Genomic DNA, 24,408 nt, shown 5'->3' with positions numbered 1-24,408 from the left:
ATAAAACTACGATTAGATATGGATCTCTTTCAAGAAAGGGGAAAAATTCGGGAGTAAATATAACAGCAAGTATGTCAGTTAATTGTTCCGAAAAAGGGTCAAAGATTGAGTTATAGTACCATGAGGCAGCATAGACCTTGAGGAGCACCTGGTATTAGGGTAAGGAATGCCCGACAGCTTGAGGAGCAGCCAGAGTCCGACTCTCCCCCTTACCCTAAATGCTGGTTAGAATTAGGCTGATGAAGCAGTGTAGAACCTTGGTCTAGGGTACGCACAGAGCCGTAGCACAGTCACAGGTCACAACTAAACAGCAAAACAGCAGTTCCAGCCCTTACTGCCTCCAGGGCTCAACGCTGCAAGGGTGGTTGGGCCGGCAATTTGTGGAGGATGTAGGTTGCGTGATCCGTCACGTGTTCCACTGGAGCTCTGCCCCCTCCCGGAAGCAGATAGAGCAGCAAGAGCTCTGCTCGCAGTGCTGCTGAAGGCAGGTGAGCTGTGGACAGGAGCGCATGTTCAAAAATGCAAAAAGCGCTCCTTCAGCAGTTCAGAAAACACACCGCTCGGGCGGTTGGGTCGGCAATTTGTGTAGGATGTAGGTCACGTGATCTGTCACGTGTTCCACTGGAGCTCTGCCCCCTCCAGGAAGCGGATAGAGCAGCAAGAGCTCTGCTCGCAGTGCTGCTGAAGGCAGGTTAGCTGTGGACAGGAGCGCACGTTTAAAAATGCAAAAAGCGCTCCTTCAGCAGTTCAGAAAACACACCGCTCGGGCGGTTGGGTCGGCAATTTGTGGAGGATGTAGGTCACCTGATCTGTCACGTGTTCCACTGGAGCTCTGCCCCCTCCAGGAAGCGGATAGAGCAGCAAGAGCTCTGCTCGCAGTGCTGCTGAAGGCAGGTAAGCTGTGGACAGGAGCGCATGTTTAAAAATGCAAAAAGCGCTCCTTCAGCAGTTCAGAAAACACGCCGCTCGGGCGGCTGGGCCGGCAATTTGTGGAGGATGTAGGTCACGTGATCCGTCACGTGTTCCACTGGAGCTCCGCCCCCTCCAGGAAGCGGATAGAGCAGCAAGAGCTCTGCTCGCAGTGCTGCTGAAGGCAGGTAAGCTGTGGACAGGAGCGCACGTTTAAAAATGCAAAAAGCGCTCCTTCAGCAGTTCAGAAAACATGCCGGTCCGGCGGTTGGGCCAGCAATTTGTGGAGGATATAGGTCACGTGATCCGTCACATGTTCCACTGGAGCTCCACCCCCTCCAGGAAGCGGATAGAGCAGCAAGAGCTCTGCTCGCAGTGCTGCTGAAGGCAGGTAAGCTGTGGACAGGAGAGCACATTTAAAAATGCAAAAAGCGCTCCTTCAGCAGTTCATAAAACACTATTCAGAAAATGCTGATGAAGAATCTGTGGGTAGACCAAAAGAGGATCTCATAATCAGTGTTAAAAATACTGATAATATCACTGAAATCATAATTCCCAATAATAACATATTGGCTGCCGTATTGACTGGTGACGGACTGTCCAAAAGACGTACACAAAGGATGATAGTGAATATCTATGACCTGCCGGGCGGCAATTCTTGTGACATCATCAATACATTAGCTGAAGAACTTATTCTGACCGGCAACTATGATCAGGACAACCCTTCTCTAAGGATCCTGGGTGATTTCAATGCCAAATTCCCTTTAACAATGGATTGCTGTGACACTGAAATTGTAGATTCGCTTTGGGATATACATTTAGGGTCACTTAGACACAAGGGAGTAAATGCTAAAGGCATACAGTGGTATAGGAGTTAAACACCCTTGGGGGTGTGCATGGTTAATGGCGAGTTAGCAAAGACAAACCTGGCAACAATACAAGAGTTGCGGATATATCGCCCACTACCATTGACTATATATTTTTCTACTTGGGAAAGATAAACAGGACATTGTTGATATGATTATCTATGCCAGGGAGGAAAGTGATCATTATTCAGTGCTTCTAAGATAGGCTAGTGCACAGGTGAAGGAGGTAAATTATGGTAAGATTGATGCGATGGAAATCAATAGCCAGAGCCCTTGTACCATTGAAATTGGATTATTGTAACGCCCTTTATGTAGGAGCCAACAAACAGGTTACCAATAAAATCCAGACCCTACAAAATAATGCTCTCAGAGCAGCGCTTAGCATTCCCAAGAGAGAACACATCTCTAACATCAGGAGAACCCATAACTGGCTCACAACTACCGATAAAATCTTGCTCAAAGTAGCCTCCTTAACACACAAATGCCTCAATGATGCAGCCCCCCGCTACTTAGCCGACAGAATAGTAAGATACACCCCCAATAGGCCCACTAGAACTAGCAATGCTAACCTGCTCACAGTCGCCAGGTTCAAACGAACCAAAATGGGCGGCAACAGCTTCCAGGTGAAATCAGCCCAACATTGGAACTCCTTACCACCCTCCTTCAGGACACCGCAAACCTACCCACACTTTAGATGTAACTATATTCAGTGGTTAAAGAACAATGACCAATAACTGACATCGACTTTGTAAATTTTGTAAATATGTATAATCGCAAACTGTATTTCACTGTATCCATCGTAACTGTATTAACCTATGTACACACTGTAAATTAATGTACAGCACTGTAACTAAGCTGAGAATAACCTTGCTGCTCCTGCGCCCTCATACCTTCGGGTCTGCCGTGCAATATAAATGCATAAACTAAACTAAACTAATAGGACTGCTAATCGCATCAGATGCTCAGCTAAAAATATTGTTAAAATCTCAACAAAGACGTAAGCCCTTGAATATCCAATGCGTGAAAGATGGGGTGGGTCGCCACATATTACAGCTGATCAATGAGCCCAGATGGTTCAGTGATACATAATACACAATGTACTCCTGACATTAACAGAATGTTACTCAAATTCCAGAAATATATGCATTTATAAATAGATTTTTTCGATAGGCTGATTGGCATTGACAGACAGGCAACAGTTTCGGCAGGCTAGCTCCAGTAGTCCACATAGACACAAATACGATGCTGATATAGAACATGCTGAACAGCTTCTCAGGAAAGATCTTCGACTTATAATGAGAAAGCCTACCAAGCCTGAGAAACAGATAACAGCTTGTAAATTAAGGAAGGAAAAGTACAATTAATGGTTAAAAGCACAAAAATTGAGGGAAAGTAAGGAAATGGTCTAAATAACAAGCAACTATTTTGGAAAAAAGTCTACAGGCAAAGAAATTGAAAATAAATGAATTTCCAGTGCTCAGTGCAAAGCTGGGAGAAATGTATCCATCTCTTCTCTGGGGGTCAGGCTAGTAACATTCGCAGTCCAAAAATCTATCGCCTTTCCTAAATGGACCTACACCGGCAATGTTGAAGCGATTGTTAGACTACTAAATTGTTTGTGTAATTCTGTGTCTCCTGGACCTGATGGATTATGGTATGGCCTGATGAAGCATGATACCAACCCTTAGGGGGATATTTTGCATAATCTGTTTGAGTCAATTAGTGAAGTTGGCACACTTCCAGCTATATAGCATTATTATCCCAATCTATAAACGAGGAAATAGATGTGACCCTCGAAGTTACAAACTATTGGCCATGATAGACGCTCCTGCCGAGGTGTTTTTGCAGATTTTACTGAAAGAACTACTGTGCTGGATGGATAACTAGTCTATTTTACCTACATATCAAATCGGCTTCAGGAAAGGCTCTTCCACACTCACCAGCATCCTTGCATTAGTCGCAACTGTCAAATGGACTAAAGACTGCTATGATTGTCCGGTCTATGCAGCGTATATTGATTTCAGTGACGCATTTATTACAGTCAACCATAAGCTCTTATAGGCTGAATTAAGTAGATAGGGCATTCTGGAGGGTTTGCACAGAATGATAACTGCCCTCCATGACAACACAACGGTGGCAGTTTGTGTTGTATTGATTATTAATTACAAATACCCACTTACACCGGACTTAAGCAGGGTTCTGTGTTGGCACCGACCCCGTTTAATGTATACCTAGATGATCTCTCAACACTGTACTCAAACCACCTTTGCATATCATCCAAGAATTGGCACAATGAGGATACAATGGCCGGGCAATGCTGATGATATAGCATTACCAGACTGTACTCCAATTGGCTTGCAGAAACAGCCGAATGCTCCTTACCAGTATGGATATCCCCACTCTCTTACTATTAATATAAAAAAACAAAGGCCACAGTATTTCACGCTACTGAGGAAAAACGGACATTTTAGAGGTCTATAAAACAAACAGTAGTGGATGGAGTTTTAGATACTGATACTTAGGTGTGCTTACTGACCAACAACTGTCATGGAAATATCATTTTGCAATTTTGCAGTGCACAGCACAATCAAGCATCAATGGCTGGTCTCGCGGTCTTATCCCCAAAAAATTGTGGATACTCATTGATGCCATTAATAGATATATATGAACTAAAATTGGCACCAATTATGCTTTATGGTGCAGAAATATGGGGATCACAAAAGCTGAAGGCATTGTGCTCATTGTATAATTATTGCTTAAATATCTAGTTTCTCTCTTGCAAAAATTACCAGTGAATATATTTGTGTGGAATTTGGGGTAATCCCTATTCATTTTCTGATGACTACATATTTATGATAAACTAACCATAACTAAAATAAATACACTGACACACTCACTATTGCTAAAATGTTTAGTTAATATCGCGCATCATGGGAAAACCACTCTTGGGCAATTAAAACATAATTACTCTCACTGGGCTAAGCATATTGCAATATATGGCATCAGTAGGGCAGGGGTTAGTTGTACGAATTTTGATAAATAAATCACATGCAGAGGTAGCGTCTTAGCGGAATATAATTGATTTACCCACGAAATCGCTCCCTAAAGAATGTCTAGCATGCATACCTCTGCCATTAAAATGACCACAAAATGTCTACAAATTCCCTGAAACGAAGATCCAATGGCATTGATTACGTTTTAAATTTAATAATAATAATCAATGGAAGTCATTTGCGCATGGCAAAAAAAAAAATCATTGGAAGTAGGGCATGCCGAATTTGCTGAACAGAGGCAGTGGAGTCTGTCAAACATCAAATACTCTACTGCCATCTGATTAGATCCTACCGCATGGAACATTTTAGTGAATAGCATCCACCATATCTGGATGACCAAACAAGCGAAACCATTTGACCCTGCGTTATGAAAGGCAACCATTATCATATAATACACTTTGCTATTTGTGTAAGGTATGAGATTGCAAACACACTTACCGACTGTGTCTGAGCAAAATATATTGTTATTTATTTATCATATGAACTTCTGTTGGAATGAAAACTATTTTCTGATGATTTTACTGTGGCATCAAATGTTTCTTTGATTGTTTTATTATATTTGCTCCATCCTTTTGTACCTTATGTATACAAAGCTGTGTGTCTCTATTGCTGAAGTACATTAAATAACAAAATAGATGCCTATTTATGGGTTTAAAGGTAATTCTGGAAGGTTTCCCCAGAAACTTGTTTACCATTTCCACCACTCGGTCCCACAAATTTATTGTGGGATTAGGAGTGGTGTAAGAGAGATATTATTCACCATTTTTGGAGGATGTAGCACTCAATGGGGATTTGTGGAGGTTATGGCTTCAAATTACCTCACGAATTGGAATTAGGCAGTGTTGGAAACTGGCAGTAAAATGGAAGTAAATCTGTTACTGTCAATTTGCAGCCATGTTTTTCTACACCGCTGAACTTGCAACGAGGCCCAATGTCTTCCAAGTTTAATGTAAGTAAACCAATACTTAGATACTTAAACGATAATTTGTAATACAAAGCACACTACTCCTTGAGGGAGAACAGGGGGTTTGATTTAGTGATAGTCCTAGAGCCAGTGCAAAACTCTCATAATATATTGTTGTGAATTAAGTTCCCCATTTTGGGAAGGGACAGCTACCTCTCCTAGTCATCCAGGAGATCCCCAGAAAGGTAGCTTCAGGAGTGGACTTTTTTGTCTATGGGAACAGCAGGCCTTTAAAACAGGCTTGCACCCAGGCCCCTCAAACTCTGATCTAGAAATTTAATAACCCCAGAAACATTATCTCAGTTGAGGACAGCTGTTCTCACCATTGGTTAATGCTGGACTGGTCTCCAGGTTGCTAGTGTAGTGTTCTCTTTTGGGGTCGGGTTTAGGTCTGAATAAGAGGAGTTTCTGATCTCCGTTTCACAGTCTTTAGGGATACCTCCAGGCTAGACCTCAGGATTGCAATAATGAAAGGACTCTGGTGTAGCAGCCATGTTGAGGCAGGACCTGAAAGTGGCAGCGGGCAGGAGATGCTGCTGAAGTGACTTCACACAGGATAGGCAGGCACGATACAGAAGAACAGATGGACTCAGCCTCCAGGTATGCCCTTCTTCTCTGCAAAGAGCAGTAGCATCAAGGTGATGAGGTTCCAGTCCCAAAACATGTATGTTTGAGAGAGTTTCAACCACAAGACTGTCGGAGGTCAGTACAATAAAAACATCCTCCACTCCAGAGAATGTGAACCAGATGCAGACACAGCAACTCTTTTAAGCACGATATGACGAGGGCAACAGAGCAGGACTCCAGGCTAGTTAGGCCCACTAGCCTAAGGGAGAGAGGTATGAGGTACAGGTCTCCCCTGTCTGTGAAGACCTGAGCTTTGTCTCAGCAGTGAATTGATTTGGCCATTGGTGGCTTCAGCAGCAGCCCCCTCTTGCCCTTCTGTGGTCTCTTCTTTGGATTTTTGGCACTAGTGGTCGACTTTTGAATGGTTCCAAACCCCCTCCTAAAATGTGAAATCCTTGGTTGGAGCCCATCAATAGGAAGATCTGCACCATTCAAACATGAAGTTGCTGTGCAATCCTGAACAGCCAGGCCCCTCAGCATTTGCCTAGCAACTGTATCATCACACTGCCTGGAATGCATATTGGGGGTGCCTACAACCCCCTGCTCAGTTCAAGTGAATTCACATACATTGGGCATTTCTAGGGCTTCTTTCAAGGAGCCTGCGGGAAGGCGTAACCAGACATGGCCCTTTTCAAACCCTGGCTGGGAGAAAGACGACAGCCAACAAGTATAGAACAATAAAGGTAAGACTTAAAAGATGAGGTTCAGACATTATGGACCACCACTGTGTTAAGGTAGCTACCTAATGGGAAAAATAAGTGGGGCCACAGGAGTACATTGGTAAGAGGTACTGCTGCCAATTTTGTACTTAGAATTGTATAAAATACACCAGCAAGAAAGAAATGGGGAAACAATGTTTTGTTGCAGTACTCTTCATAAGGAAGTAGTACTGCTACTCAAAAACAATTTTAAATTGGGGACACAAATCCCCCTGAACTGGTAGCCATAAGGTTTGGCCAGTTCCCCAAAAGTGAGTTAGGGGGTGAAAGTGAAAAACACATATTCCCAAACATCAGTCTGGGATCACACAAACCATCTGCAGGTGTGCTGGGGGTCCCATTGAAGTTGATTTGGAAATCTGCAAAAAGAAAATATTTCCTAACACAGACTAAAGGAAGGCGGTATAAGTTGCAGTAGTTGTTTATCCTTCCTGGACAGACCATCAGTATTGCAATGTTTGGGCCCTGAACTAGGCTCTAGAGGTAAGTAAATGCCTTGTAGGTTTAGGAACTGTTAAGGTGGATTTCTAGAATCTGGCCTGGTGGACACATTTTAGGAGGCCACACTAGTTATAGTGTATAGTTTATAGTGAACAGGGAATTCTGTGAGGTTTGCCAAAACCCAATCAAGGTAGCAATAGAGAGCAGCCAAGGCTTGATCTCAGGAGAGTGTAAGTCAGATCAGGGGCCTGCAATGAGTCCACACAGTATGGCACACAATATTCAATTTGTAAAAATCTTTTAATGATTAAATACAAGTAATAAAAAAAAAAATATATTCAATTTAGACAGTCTAGTATACAAATAAAGTTTCCTTTTCTTTAAATGTTTTGATTGTGAATTAGTTAACATTATTTAACCGTATACAAACACATGAATAGGATAGTTAAAAAAATAATTCCATTCAATTACATAAAAACAAACAAAGCCGGTGGGGGGCGTGGCTAAGTAGCCATGTAGGAGGACGTGTCCGGTGAGTGCTCCCACAGATACGTCCATGATCCTTTGGAAAACCGTGCATTACCTGGACCATACAGCCTAATACGCAGAGACCCGTGTAGATGAAGCAGCGGAGCATGCATGGGGGGAACAAGACTCAGCCCGCTGGACTGGTTGATGCAGTTGGAGCCTGAGTAAGTTTGCTGGTGCCCGCGGCGAACTAAGGGGGAAAATGGCTGCCGCCTAACAAGCCGGGTTACAAAGGAGTGTCTGGCCAGAGCACGGACCATCCGACTCTCCGGAGGCTGCATGTGGAGGGGCTTGAAACGGCTGGGACGTAAGCCAAGTATGCGGAACGGGAGAAGGCTCGGTGCCCTGACTGGGGGCCCGAGGCCGGCAACGCTGTATGAAGCTTAAGCACGTGATCTGTGAAGCCTGCGGGAGCCAGTGCAAGTGAGGCACGAAATTGCCCGCGACGAGGTGCGCTCAGAGGGTGGAAGCAACAAGCCGGGCCTGATCGGAGGGTTACATTGTTTCCGACACGACAGGCTCCGGCGCGATCAGACTGCATGGGAAGCACGCTCAGACGCGCAACTACCGGGAGGAACGAACAGAGGCTGACACATGTATCCAAGCCACAACATTGAGGCGCGAGTGCTGGGATTGCTGCAGTGCGTTGTGCAGACGCCCACACAAGTGAACATATGGGACGGCCGCTCGCCTGGAAGAGTCGGTGAGCAGGCACGTCCATAGACCGCATCTGGAGGTAGGAACCGCGGCCAACACTTAGAAAAAGAGACTAGCAACGCGAGAAGGCCCAGGGCAGGGCTGGGAAACATCATCACGAAAGTAACGTGCCCATTACAAAGGACGCGGACAAGGAAGGCAACGGGGGGCTGGTAGCGCACCCCCCACGACTAAGGGCTATGTGCATTAGGGTTGATGCAGTCGGAGCCTGAGTAAGTTTGCAGGAGCATGCGGTGAACAAAGGGGGAAAATGGCCGCCACCTGACAAGCCGGGGAACCAAGGCAGGTCCTGCCTGAGCACGGACCATCGGATCCTCCGGAGGCTTAATGTGCAAGTGCCCAGAACTGGTGAGATGCAAGCTCAGTGAGCTAACGGAAGAAGGCCCGGTACCCTGACCGGGGGCCCGAGACCGGCAATGTCGTGTTAAGCCTAAACGCATGATTTGCGAACTGCCTGGAGGAACGAACAGTGGCTGACACACGTATCCAAGCCACTGCATTGGGGTGCAAGAACTTGGATCGCTGCAGAGTGTTATGCAGACGCTCACACAAGTGGACATATGGGACGGTCGCTTGCCTGAAATAGTCGGTGAGCGGGCACGTCCAGAGACTGCATCTGCAGGTAAGAACTGCGGCCAATAAAAAGAAAAGAGACTAGCCCTGCGAGAAGGACCAGGACAGAGCTGGGAACATTAACACGAAAATAACATGCCCATTATAAAGGAGGCGGAGAGGGAAGGCATTAAGAGGCTGGTAACGCGCCCCTCATGACTAAAGGCTATGTGCATTGTATACAGAGGCCAAGGAAAGGAGACACCCCCTGGCCTACACAGGAGGTGGACAGAGGGGCAGAAGGAAGCGTGCCTGGCAGAGAGTTCCGTGAATCACCACCCAAGACAAGGCGGAATCCATGACCCGGCGGATCCCAAGGCTAACACACGCTGGGCCAGCGCTTGCACACGGGTTAACTCAGATGCACCCAGGAGTGTGCTCACGTAAATAGACCAACGGGTGCAGGGCTCACAGACTGTGTGGACAAGAATCACCCAAGCACGATTACGTGGGAGGACACAGACCACTCCAGGAGCGGATCTAGCAGTAAAGGGACACTCCTAACACAGCCAGCCCGGGCTTGGCTACTAACTGTGGTCCAACTCGATGGAGACTAGAGGTCGCATACTGAGCTGTGGAGCTCGCATACATAAGGTCAGAAATATCAAGATGACCAACAAACTGCCTAGAGCGAAGGGCAAGCAACCCACGCTCGACGAATATGCCAGAACACCACCGGGGGCAATTGGAGCCAGGAGCAAAGACAAAACCCTCTCTGGGGGCACAGACATTGTGGGAAAAGATCAGGAGATCCTGGCTACAATTACTGACTTGAAAGTGGCCTGGGAAACCAAACTGGGATTGGCCATGAACGAGCTGAAGGTGGCACTGGAGCTCAAAGTCGGTGCGTTACAGGAGGAGGTGAATCTCCTCGGGCAAGATGTCAGAGCGCTGGCGGCACGCACAGGCGACATAGAAAAGGCAGTGGCCCCGAATAAAGCCACGTGTGCAGCCCACAAATCTGAGCTCCATGCCCTGGTACATCGTGTGGGCAATCTGGAAAGCAGGGCAGAGGAGGCGGAAGGACGCACCCGGATGAACAATATACGTATTGTTGGATTGCCTGACGGAGCCGAGGGACCCAACCCTATGGAGTACATTGAATCAATGCTGCTGCAGGAGATAGCAGGAGGAGTGCTGACCCAGCGGTTCACTGTGGAAAGGGTGCACAGGGCTCTGATGAGGAAGCCACCGCCGGGAACACCTCCCAGGCCAGTGATAGCTAAGATCCTGAACTATCGTGATCAGGAATAAATCCTTGAATATTTCCGGAAGGGCGGTACGATACAAAGGGCGTCGGCAAACATAACAGCATACCTGGATTACACCCTGCAGGTGCAACGCCGACGCATGAACTTTGGGGCCGTGAAAAGAAGACTGCGGGAAGGAGGTTACAAGTATATGCTGATCTACCCGGCAAAGCTGAAAGTATTCCACAAGAGCAGAACATTGTTTTTCGAAACCCCAGAGAATGCCACAGAATGGCTGGACATGCAGAGCTGCCCCCAAGAGTTGGGTATTCAGAAGGAAGACGGCGCAGATAATTAACATGTGACCGTGGTACCTAGGGTGTCGCAGTCGAAGACACTGGGACTTGAATATAGCACAGGACATAGCCTGTTGGAAGTGAGTGACCAGGGCTATATATACATGCATGACCCTTGAGCACGGGAAACTTAGTCTAGGTGTGGGAGCTTTACGGAATCAGCCCTCATACCCCCACAACGAATAGATTAGTTAGGTCACTGGTAGATCGGTGACACCCTGCCGGGTTCCTGACCTCGGCATTCCAAGGCAGGACCAAACGCAGGGGAGCCTTAGATCCAGGAATGGAGCTGGGCACCAGTTGGGGCTGGGCAGGGTGGGGGGAGGGAAGGGTTGTGTGCAGTGGTTTATAGTTGGGGAGGTTTTGTTGGGAGCAGGAGGGCAACAAGCCCAATCTTGTGTCAAATCAGGCGGGAGGAGGAAACTGGGAGGGGGGCGGGACAACCCACAGATGGCGTTGGGTAGCCTTAGAGTGGTGACCTGGAACTTTAGGGGCCTCAACAGCTATTTGAAGTGGAATAAAGTAATGATGTACCTAAGGAGGCTGAAGATTGACATAGCACTATTACAGGAAACCCATCTCACTGGGGAGAAGTTGGAGGTGGTCAAGAGAAAGTGGAGAGGGTGCACCACGGGAGCCACATACTCAGCTTACGCGAGGGGGGTCATAACATGGGTGGCACCGCAAGTACCATTTCAACTGCTTCAGACCACAATAGACCCAGAAGGGAGAATGGCAGTGGTGCGGGGGATGCTGGAAAACAGGGAAGTGAGCATTATAAATGTATATGCCCCTAACCAAGATACAGTGGCCTACTTTAGGACCCTATATAGCAAAATCAGCCCCCTATTGGGCAGCACGATCTTATGGGGAGGGGACTTCAACTGTACACTAAATCCTAAAATGGACAGATCAGATGGTAAACCAGACAGACCCACTGCAGCCGCAAAGGCATTACAGGTCCTGCTGAGAGACTTTGGACTCGAAGACATTTGGAGACAGCTACACCCAGCAGATAGTCAGTATTCACACTACACGGCCCCACATAACCTGCACACGAGGCTGGATTACATATTTCCGGCTTTGGAGCTGGTAGGGGAAATGACGGGCGCGGAACATAAGGCCAGAGTGCTCTCGGACCACTCCGCTTTGGTCCTGGAGTGGCGACACCAGGCCCCTAGAGCGAGAATCCCGACGTGGAAGCTTAGAGGTGAGGTCTTGCAGGACTCGGGATTCCGGGAGGACATGAGGGAGGCGATTACTGAGTATTTCGACACTAACACAGGAAGTGTTCAATCAGTTGGAACCTTATGGGAGGCATTCAAAGTAGTGGTACGGGGCGTAGCCATATCAAAATCCAGAGGGCTCCAAGGGGGCATAGAGCAGGAGTTACATGAAACAGAGAGGGAGCTCGAAGGCTTAATGCATAAGGGGTGCACCTCACAGGAGGATGAGGAAAGGATGAAGCTGCTTCAACAAGCCACTAGTGAGCACTGGGATAGATTATGTAAGCTGAGTTACAAGAAATATGTCGAAAGGCAACACGCGGGAGGAGACAAGCTGGGTAGGTTGCTGTCCTGGTTATATAAAAATGAAACACCACGGCCAGCGATCAGGGAAATCATAGGGATGAAGGCCAGAGCTGGGACACCCAAGAGGGAGTAAATGAAGGGTTCCTCAGATACTATAAACGGCTTTATGGGGATGCAGGGCAAGAGATGGGTCAAGCAAGAGATTCAGGAAACATTAGAGGACATAGGCTTGTCCAAATTAGACGATCAGGAGCGGGAAGTCCTGGACGCCCCAATCATGTTAGAAGAATTGGATATAGTGGTTCAGCACCTGCGCACATGCAAAGCCCCGGGGTCGGACGGGCTCCCTAGTGAATTCTACAAAACATACAAACAAGAGGTGCCCCCCCAGCTGCTGGCCATGCTCAATGAGGCGTTTGAGCACGGCAGGTGCCAGAGTCTCTACGGGAGGCAGTGGTCATCCCGCTCTTGAAACCATGTAAACCAGCCACAGACTGCGGGTCATACAGACCCCTATCGATGCTTAATCAGGATAGCAAAACAGGCTTAAGCGAGTCATTGGTAAATTGATACATCCCGACCAAACAGGCTACATTCCGGGCAGGAACATAACCAACAATCATAGGAGACTCCACCATATCATCGACCAAACAGAGAAGGACCCCGGCGAACTGGTAATAGTATCGCTGGATGCCATTTAGGCCTTCGACTCGTTGAGATGGCCTTGGTTGTTAGCGGCTCTGAGGGAATACGGGATGGGGCAGGGATACCTGAGATGGGTGGTCAAAATGCTATACAGTTCCCCAATTGCCAGGGTCAAAACAGGTGCAACAATTTCAGAGAAATGGCAACTCAGCAGGGGCACTAGACAGGGCTGCCCCTGGTCGCCCATGCTGTACATCCTTGCATTGGAGCCACTGGCAGTCTGCCTCAGACAACAGTACGGGGAGATAGGGATCCAGACTGCGGGGATCACACCTCATATCATTGTACGCTGATGATATACTGTTATATCTGCGCTGCCCGGAGAAAAATCTACAATATGTCCTGGAGGTGATGGAACGTTATGCCACCCTCTCGGGCATAGCAGTGAACCCCAAGAAATCAAGCATGTTCCCCTTGGGGAGGTACAGACGCTCCCTGCCGAGGAGCCTACCGGTCTTGCCAATACCCTGGCAGACCAAAACGTTTCGATTCTTAGGAATCAACATGACGAAGGAGGAACACAAATACAACACGTTAAAGGCAGTTGAAGGTATTGAGAATAGCATGGGGTTTTGGTCCAGTCTAGCCCTGGCCATGATGGGTAGAGCGGCTTTGATCAAAATGGTAGTCCTGCCTAGATTGTTACATTTTTTTGTAAACATCCCGTTTGTGATCCCCAAACGCTTTTTTGTCAAACTCCACAGCCTGTGCAGGGGCTTTATATGGCACAACTCCAGGAACAGGGTGGCCCTTTGGAAACTACAAAACTCGTGTGACAGGGGGGTATAAACCTTCCGAACTTTGAGTCATATTATTTGGCGGGACAGCTGCAATATGTGGGCAGGTGGTTGTCTGATGAAGAAACGGCCGAAGCCAGGCTATTGTATAAGGACCCTGCCCCATTCTTCCTTAGAGAGATTGTGTGGTTGTCTAAACCAAAGGTGCTAGGACTGGCGAGACTGTTGGTGCTAGGCTGGTAAATATGGCGTAAGGCATGGCAAATAGTGGGAAACCCAACCCCATTCTCCCTGCAAGTGCCGTTAGCGACGCTATGCGGGGAGAACTCCCAAATGATAAAAGGGATCCGCAGATACTGGGAACCAATGGGCCTGGCGACCCTTGGAGTTATATGGCAGGAGTGGGCGGCACTAGATTTTCAGGGTTTAACGGAGGACACCGGGGTGCATAAAGGCCAACACCTTACTTATACCAGAATTCTTAAACGGGTGCGAGAGAGGTGGCCCGAGGCAGTGCTTACGGAACAACCTGATGCAACCATCGAGACGATGTATGATATTTCTGAGGGTGGCCACGAAATATCTCGTCTATATGAGCTACTGGAGACTAAGGTGGGAAAAGAGCTGCTCCAACTGAGGCAAGACTTGGAGGAGGATGTAGGAGAACTCATGTCAGATGGGCAATGGGACAGAGCCCAAAGGTATCATAAGAAGGTGTCCCGAAACGCGAGGCTTCAGCAGATCCAGCTGTATGTTACTCATAGGGCATACATGACCCCCAGTAAAATTGCCAGGTTTGGAGGCCCAGTGGCACAGAAATGCCCACGGTGTGGGCAGGAGGAAGCTGGGATGCTACATATGTTTTGGGCTTGCCCGGAGGTGGGGAGGTTTTGGACAGAGCTGAAGATACGCCTTGGGGAAAAAAGGGATTACGCTGGAGGTAGAGTCAGCTTGGGCATGCATGCTGGGGGGTTTCACCAGACCACGCAACCTGAAGCAAATCAGTAAAATGAGAGACCTGGCCTACATCCTGGCCAAACAGAGAATCGCAATGTGCTGGAAGGCAGCCCGACCGCCCAGAATTGAGATGTGGTGGGCAGACCTCATGAAGTGGGCAGAGGCAGAAACGGCTGCCTGGTATGAAGCAGTCAGTAGGGGGGGGAGGAGGTGGGACCCCTGTTAGCATGAAGACAACTGGTGGCCTCGATGATAGGACCTTCCCAGGCCGACCACAGTGAAGATGATATGGAAGAGATAATTGAAGTAGACACACCTGGAGATAAGTAGGACAGTGACATGGAAGCTGGGGCTCGAGTTAAGGGGGCGGGAGGGGGGAGGACCGAAACGTTTAATTTGTAATAACAATGATGTGAAGCATAAATGTGGATGTCCTTAATGTTAAAAAAAAAAACAAAGCCAGTGGAACAGTGTCCCTAGTGGCAAACTCAGAGTGTGCCGGTTCGGTAAAAATACCAGAGCCAGTATTACTGAATTCTTTGCCAGCATTTTTAACGGACCGGCACACTCGTGATGAGCCCCAATATCTTCCATTTATACCAAACAAACAGCAAAGTCAACCCCAATTCAAACCTCAATGGAGCAAAAGGCAAACAGTCGGGAAGAACCAAGGCCTTTCTCCAAATCATTGCTTGAACTTTGTCCCAACAGATTTCTTTTACCAATCCATTCACCTCCAAACAGTAAAGCAAAGCTGCGAAAACCTTGAGGTGATAAAATACAGTTATTTATCTTAGGCATTCTGAACACACTGGAAAATGAATCTAACAGGTAGTATTATCGCACAACACTCTATGATACAAATATATACAGTCATCATAGGTTCAAATATACATCAGATACATTAATCAGCAAAACAGGTAAGTATATTAGATGCAATGAATGATGGGAAATGATCACAAGACAATAACCTAACTTCATGCGTCCAACCCCTAAAATAAATGGGGCTTTGTGCCCAAAAGTCACAGGAGCCACAACGTTTCTCAGAATGATGTCTCTGTAGGTAGGTTTCAATGGGCATGTGTTGGTGATAGTTTTAAAGTAACTCAACAATTTTACCAGTGGTAAGTACATGGTTTCCTTTCTTCAGACCCAGGGACATGATACTCAACCCAGGTTCGATGACCAAAAGGTGAGTGAAGTGAGGAGACAAAAGGACTTGTTCCGAATGTTATCCTATGGAGGACGGGGCGCTGGCACAATGATTTTACCACCTTACTCCAGTTTTCCCAGACGATTTCTTGGATCATCTGGGGGCCTTCTGGGGAATCGATCTTCTACTGTTTGTTCCTGTGAGAGGTGCCCAGGAGTTGCAGGGTCAAGGATTCTTCCAGTTGTAGAAATGCAAGATGCAACCCTTTTCAGTGAAGAAATCCAGAATCCACCAATACAGGCCTCTTCTGGACACTTCACGGTTTGGTGGAAAACGAGTTCCAGCAACGGTCTCCGCACACAGGCCGACGACAGGCATCCTTTCAGTCACAGCAGCTGTTCCAGGACAGATTTCCTTGAAGGTAGAAAGCTGAATTTCAGAGAGAAGGCTACTAGTGGCCCAAGATGGCGACCAGCGAGGTTCCAGACTCGAAAAAAGAACAGTGATGCTTCTGGAGATATAGCCCATGAGAGAGCTGGCCAGGCCACCGGGTTGTCCAGGGACACTTCCGAAGTCTATGAAGAGCTTGATCCTTGAAAAGGCATTGAGACAAGTTAGTCTCACTAGTCCAAGGGCTGAAGCACTGCTCAAGGCCTTCGGAGATTAGGCAGAGGAGCAGGGCTTCACCAGGTTGGCTACTGAAAGGAATGCTGGGCCACCTCCGGAGTCGTCTTCGGATCTTCAGCAGGCTTCTCTGCTTCAAGGGATTCTTGTCTGCAACGATTATCTGAGAGGTCCTCTTCTTAACAAAATCTGAGCTGGAAGCAAGTCCAAGCCCACCAATGGTAAGGATCTGCACCATCAAACCAGCCAGTAGTTGTCCAATCAGGGACAACTACTGGTTTCACATTTGTCTCACACCCAGGCATTCTGGCATCTAGGATGTGGACTGAGGCTAGACAGTCTGACCCCTTTTGTGGGCCACACACACACAAGCGCATCACTAGCCCGCTAAAGCAGCAGCTTTCCCGGGCAAGTGCATGAACGTATAAGGAATTTGCTGGCCCGACAAGGCAGGAAGAAGCCAAAGAACAATATGGCCAAGGAAGCAAGCGAAAACCTTGTGGCACTGCCATTTCAGGGCACTTGCCACTTTTAGTAGCCATCCTGGGGGAAACGCAAATGTGCACACTAAAAATAATGCAAATACTGAATAAATGTAACTGCTGCCACCAGCTTGTCCTTAGGCACTTATAAAAATCACTAGAAATCCCATGGGTAAAAATCTAAGGTGATAACAATCTAACCCATTGCACTGCATTGTAAGGTGCTGTGTGCAACGTCAAAAAGTAAAAGAAGGGAAATAAAGTTTCCCACTACTGATAGTCTGAAAGACTGATCAGTTTCCCATAACAATGAGCTAACGCCAAGGGAAGTAAAGCTGAAAGCTTTAGATCCCTTCAAAAAGTCTGGTCAGGATAAAGACAGAGCAAACAGAATATGGTTCCATAGGAAACTATGGAAGGAAGTTGCAAAAAGAGGAATCCTTCCTAACATGGACCACTTAAGAAATGTAGGATTCTCCCTCTTCATGTTCACAGGCAGTTTGAGGGGCATATAGTTGGTGTTGATTTTAAAGTTAGATCCCAGCAAGTAGGGTCTAAACCTCCTTAGCAAACTCACTATGATAAAACATCCTTTTTCCGCTATGGCCCCAGACAGTGTCCTATCTTGCAGCTGCCTACTGATGAAGCATACAGGGTGTTTCCTGCCCTTCTCATCTCGTTGATATACATTTGCAACAGTGCCTGCTTCATAGGCATCTGTCTGAACGATGGAACGTCTCTGACAATCAGGTGCCCAAGGACATGAGTGTGGGTATATTATACTTATGTCCATGAAACTCCATTTCACATTCCTCAAACCACATTCCTCAAAGCAAGTGACTTTTTCAGGGTGCTTCAGAGAAGTAAAGTCAGTAAGGAGGGTTGCTATTGTTGAAATGTGTTGGGCTACCTAGGTGTTGTGAAAGTTCATGGGAGAAAACTAGTCATGTTTTACTGGAAATTAGTAATGTGGATTTATTGAAAGGTCTAATTATTGGTTTAGTTCTTGTGGAGGTTTTCTTGGAAGAATGAATTGCTGATGATCATTGCTGATCTGTTTCTTTACTACACCCTTTCAGGAAGTTACTTTGCGAGAGATGCCTCCTACTCCCACAATTACTGTCAATCTGACTCCAGCAGCAAGACCATGTTTTTGGCACGCATCCTGGTGGGTGAATTTACCAAGGGGCTCCCTCAATACAACCGCCCACCTGCAAAACTTTCCGGTCAGAACACCTTCTACGACAGCTGTGTGGACAAAGAACATGATCCATCCATTTTTGTCGTCTTTGAAAAACATCAGATATACCCGGAATACATTGTGGAGTATGCTGAGACTAAATCATGCTGCATAAGCTAAAGGTGGAGCCGGGTTGACTATTGTCCCTAACACAAATGCACTTGTTTTCTGAATGAATACTATGCACTTTGAAACAGTATATGAATGTGTACTACGGAAATACGAATCTTATTAGATTTTTAAGGGCCCATCCTATCGATTTCTCAAGAATTATATTTGAATATCAGAAATTCAGGATCACAATATATCACTCTTTCAGAGATAGACTAACTAGGGTTCACTGACATGTTGTACTATTGAACACTTGAAACCACCAAAATTAAAAGGCTGTTCTTAATAGTCAGTAGAAAAATGTCAACTCCATATTTTTTCAGTCTCCCTAATTTTTTGGTTGATCTTAGGGGTACCAGTACACCCTTTATCTCAGGGAATTTATTGTCCGAGAAGGAACAGGAGCAAACTGGATACCAGTGTAGCAGCGTTACATGCTGCAATAACTTCTTTTTAAAAGTATTACAAAATCATTAAACATGATTAAATATAGATGTGTGGCTGCTATTTCCATGTAACTCACACAGGGAAGTTGCAATAGAAGTGCCTTAAACAAAATAAATCTGACCTCAATATCAACAAAGTACCTCTGAATCTATAAAACAAGTTAAAGTATTTTATTTAAAAAAAAGGCTTCTAAGCAACTTAAATGTTGGTTGCCCTGCTTAATGGGCTTTGTTTATCGGCAATAATTTGGGAATGTGAAGTTATGATCATTATGGAAAGTCCAGATATTAGTTTCAGTGTACAATTTCTTGCCATTATGGTGTTATTGTGTAAATAAAATGATATAACTTATAGATCAGAATCGCTCAGTTGCAAAGAATCAAAAATGCACTAGCAAGAACGCTGCTAAAATGACCTCAATAGGCACACACGCATCTCTAGCATTTAGGCAACTACATTTGTTACCAATTTCTGAACGCAAACAATTGAAATAATTGTGCCGGGAACATAAGGCCTACTATCTTGAAGGACCTTCCTTTACTTTCTCCAAATCTGCAAAGTATATACCTGCCAGATCCCTTAGACCAGCTGACCTAAACCTTTTTGTGGTTCCTAAAGCTCGCCTAAAGATTTGGGATAAGCTGCCTAGTGTGGAATTCTCTTCCCACATCTTCTAAACAGAAACTCAACAATCAAAAATGTGGCCATTTTTTGTTAAACCTTTACCTCTCCTACTTAGACTCAAGATATTACGCCAGTTTTCTGCTCAACCTACACAGCGCCAAGATGCTCTTCACTGGCATAGGTTGCGCTTTATAAGATATTAAACTAAACTAAAGTAAACCAAAACAAAAACAGCCTAAGGCGGTTTGGTTAAATGTGTGATGGTCAGCTTGATAAACAAAATAAGACTTGCCATGTGCGGCAGAGCCTTGCGATTCAGGGTTCTGTTGGTTGGGATATAGGCACATCAGAAGGCTTGGTTGGGGTCCCAAAATAGAAGTGCGGCAGGTCAGGAAAGAGCTTGGTCATGAGATGTGCATGTGCTGGATTGTCAGCACATGATGTAGATATTGATTGAGGTTCCGAGGCACAGATTTCTGTGGTGCTGGATTATTCTACACCCATTATTTTGTGTTCATCATGTGCTCCCACTAAACCACAATGTGAGAGTAACGGAGTGTGTTTCTCCTAGACTGTGTGAATAAGCACAGGTAATCGACGTTTACATGCATCTGCTGCAGTTTAATGCACAGATGCTGTATAATTGGTGATTCTATGTCTCTTTGGAGATAAAAGTTATCATCGCACATGAGTATAAGTTGGTGACCCAGTCGTTTATGCCCCCTGTGAAATAGGTGGTATCATCTCAGACTGGTACAAAGGAGTCAGCGCTGCAGGCAATAACTGACCGTGAGCCAGGAGGATAGCTCAGGGGCAAAGCATGTGTCAGAGCAACACAGGCCCAGCGCTTAGAGACTTGTCTCTGGTATTAAGCATGTTATACAAGATTAATTAATGAATTATTAGTTAGAGTGCACACATCTGTATGAAACCACCTTTGATCCTATACTCACTGAATGTGAAAGTACAGTGCTAATGAGAGCTTTCTCATCAGTCTCGTTTGGTTCGTGAAAACTAGTGACAAAAAGGACATGATTATACTACGAGGAATGTCTGTCTGTTCTATGATGGACAAGAACAGACGCCTGCATGGGGCAGGAGGCCAATATGCACCACAGTGCATCATCGTCAGCTGCCATCATATGACCTACATTTTCATTTGAGAATACAAATATGCACATAGAGAATACTTACCTGCTAGGAGTACACACACACACATCAAGAGTGTGAACAAAGTACCTATGTAGGATAAATACCTGCATATAGATATTACATACGTGCTGAAAGAGAATACACAACTGTGTTGTGTTTTGACCCCTAAACATCCCTAATTGGTACAGACCATCTGTGTATTTTACAAGTACATATGGCGGCGCATCATTTTATTGATAAGGGTGCCCTATTTTTAGCAAAAATAATTATTTCTAATTTGCTCAAATGCTCAAAGCGTGCATCATTCATTTGCAGCCAGCGATTTGCACATTTTGAGCTTGCACATGGGTATCAAGGAATTTGGTCCCATGTTGGTTATAATAAATGATGGATGCCGGTAATGTCTCCTGGTAGCATGGGTAACCTTCCCTGCCACCAACCTCTGTTAACTTGAAATGACTTGCACAGTGCTCTGTTGTTTTCTAGCTAGGTTCACAGTGTGTAAACCCAAATAAAAGGAGTAATTGGAACAGAGAGGCATGCATCTTTTAGCATAGGAAATGCTGTATCATGCTGCTGTTATGTGCCCCTAACTATTCAAGAACTGTCACCACATGCTTGTTGGGTGAGCATTGTACAAGGAGGATTAGCCCAAGGCAGTGCTTACTTTTTATTGGAAGGGAGCTGGGTGGATACATTGCTCACTAGGAACCAGAGAGTGCTGTAGTCAGATGTATGACTCCATCAGACTACTTAGGCGAGGGAATACTCCCCCTGAAGAAAGCCATGGCTGATATCATGGCCAAAACATGGGCCTTCATTGGTGCAAGGAGAAACTACAGGTAGATGTAGCTTGCCAATTATCAGATAAACAGGATCACCCTCTGTTCAGTTATCTTCAGTGCCCTGGTCAAGAAGCCCTGAGTTGGGGGAGAGGGCATGAAGGAGAATGTCCAGTGGCGGGCCTGGGCTCTTCAACTGTCTGTAGGTTACTCTATGTCTACTGCCTTTCCTTGGCTTCGTTCGGACATGGTCACATTCTAAGACTTGAATAACACCCTCTGCGGATGTATGAATAGAGGTTTATTTGCAGTCATTCCAAGTACACAATAGCTGTTATAACCATAAGGTGCACTACAAAAGGGTCTTCATTATGTAATTTCAGCACTGGAAATGGCGTGAACATTCCAACCAGCGGATTTGTGAACACCAAAAACGATTCCCACGCACTGTGTCTCCAAAAGATATCTGCTATCCTATTGTGTAGTCAGATTGAAAAGTACATCATGTAGCTTGCAGTAAAGGCTTGCGCAGACAGTTTCTCTTTGGAATATTGACTTTATTAAGGGGTTACCTAGTAAGAAAAATATATTCTAGTTCTCCCTACCCACACCTACATCATCAGCAGTCACCAACAATAATAATAAGAGCATGTCCCTGAGTGGATGTCAGTTTGGGTTTTGACTTGTATATTTTGACATCCCTCACTAGTTGGTCCCCTCCATATTTACATGGGGGTACGGTCTAATGACGTTGATGTTTGGCAGTACTGCCTGGTTTCTTGACCGCCGCCTTACAGGTGGGAGTTGCAAGACTTGTTTCAGATGTGCCAACCTGTGAGATTTTGCTTACCACCCTGTTATCCAGGTTCCCAGCTGTGAATGCAGAGCACATGTTAATGCTGATGCAAGCAAGAGCTCTAAAACTCTGGCGATATATAACCAAAAATGCCTGGCCTTCTTCTCTGGTGATAAAATGAAGGGTGAAGGCAAAGTCCCACTGCTCTGACCAGTACCCCCTTAGGAAATGCTGCACTGCTTACCAATGTCAACCTCTCGTGGAGTGTTTTTTTATTTGTTCTTGTACGCATACTCTGTCAGCATTAGAGTTGCCAATTGGCCTAGTGCCCTCAGGATTTGCTTTATCCAGCCGTGAAAACATTTGGTCCTGATGACGTGTGGCCACTTGGCCTCTCTTCAACCCCTATTAGCAGCTGGGTGGAAAGGAATCTGCAGCCTTCATGCACAGTCCAAGATCTCTAGCGAGAATAACCCAGAAAATCTATGCGATATACCCAGCCTCCCGCTTCCCCGTCTAGAGACTGCTTTGCCCCAACGTTTCACTTTTTGTTTATCCAAACCACCTCTTTGTGGTGTCTCTGTGTACCCCATGTTTTTTTCTCTTGCCTCCTCCTCCCTTTGTTTTATATGGGATTCTGATTTATTACTTTTTAAAGTTAGAGTATTTTTAAACATGATCATTAAATCAACTGATTTGTCTTAGCTTTTTGTATACTTCATAAATGCACTAGAGTTTCTATGGATATAAAAAAAGAATCAGCAATTGTTTGCAAATGTTCCCTGTTTGGCTCACTCTTACCATCGCCCTGCCTTTGGGTGTAGCACTTATAAATCATTGATTCAGAGTACTCTATCTGGGTACTGAAAATGTGTCCTGGGTATTGAAAACATGCTCATATTCCAGGAAATAAAGAAACGAAATGCATATCCATATCCAAGAGTCTCACGTAATGTTTATTAAAACGAGGTTATTTTTAAAATTTGAAAATGAAGTAAACTGAATTGTGTGCACTTTCTTTTGCTTCATGAATGCACAAGATTTTCATTGAAGATAAAAAGAATTTGGATGAATGGAATTTGGTAAAAGGTTCTATTTTAACATAATACTAATAAAATAATAATTAAAAAAAATAAAATAAAATGTTTTAAAAATGAATCGGCAATGTTTTGCACGTCCGCATTCTTTTTCTTACTCTTACAATACCCCTGCATTTGGAATGCTATGTAATGTTGTTTTGTATTTGTATAGCACCTCCTGCCAAATGTAATGGCCCTGAAGCTATATCGATGGTAGGCCTTCTGGAGATTGCTGCGGAGAGTGTGAGATAAGTAAGCATAGTAGTACATGCATTCGAGGTAGTTCAGAGGGAGTCCTGTGTAAGTAGATTTGAAGGGATGATAGAAGTGGTGAACTGTGTCTTAGCTGGAGAAGGTGAAGAGGCAGGAAAGGCTGGAAAGACTATGTGCACAGCTGGACAGACGTTTTCGTGGGACTCAGCTGTATTCTTTGGGTTGCAGCGAAATGCATGAAAAGAAACAGGAGTGGAAGCAGGAGCACTAGGGTCAATGTCCAGGGTTGAGAACTCTGTTTTTTTATGAATGGAACATACTCCAAGTCTTAGTATCTGCGACATAGCAGGCCTCAAATTCTGTGGCATTGCTTTTAAGGTGCAGTCCTGGAGAGGGGATGCTGGCATGGATGAAAGAACCACGTGACCACTGAATGGGACTTGCTGCTTAGTATCCATAGGCATGTGCGGAGTAACATGCTTATAAATGCAGATTAAGGACGTTGAAAACATTACGAATACAATTGTTCTGCATTGATTCAGGGTATTTTCTAGGGTTGAAAATGTACTTATGGGTCCTGAAAAAAGAAATGAAAGGCACATTTACATCTTTGCAGTTTGTGAATCTGTTTTACTTTCACAAGCTATACATAGTCCTTCATCTAGCGGGTGGTCAGAAGTAAAAGTTAGATGTTGACAGGGGCATTCCTGTAAGACCAGTATTATGTGTAGAGACAATTCACAATGCTCCTTACAGTGGATGCCCTCCTCAGGATGCATTTATTCCACCATC

The 24,408-nt window shown here is 45.5% G+C and overlaps 1 protein-coding gene across 1 annotated transcript in view; it reads left to right on the top strand.

The window, feature by feature from the left end:
• Positions 1 to 23,482, top strand: part of LOC138513667 (zinc finger CCCH-type antiviral protein 1-like) — a 406,876-nt gene extending 383,394 nt beyond the window's left edge. Inside the window, exon 13 of the mRNA XM_069628726.1 lies at positions 18,252 to 23,482. Coding sequence (XP_069484827.1) covers positions 18,252 to 18,532 — 281 coding nt within the window. The 3' untranslated portion in view covers positions 18,533 to 23,482. The remainder of the gene's footprint in view (positions 1 to 18,251) is intronic.
• The last annotated feature ends 926 nt before the right edge of the window (positions 23,483 to 24,408 follow it).

This window comes from Ambystoma mexicanum, chromosome 12 (genome assembly GCF_040938575.1).
Source record: "Ambystoma mexicanum isolate Mex_15411 chromosome 12, UKY_AmexF1_1, whole genome shotgun sequence".
NCBI classification, from domain to species: domain Eukaryota; kingdom Metazoa; phylum Chordata; class Amphibia; order Caudata; family Ambystomatidae; genus Ambystoma; species Ambystoma mexicanum.
This window is presented reverse-complemented; position numbering and strand designations above follow the sequence as displayed.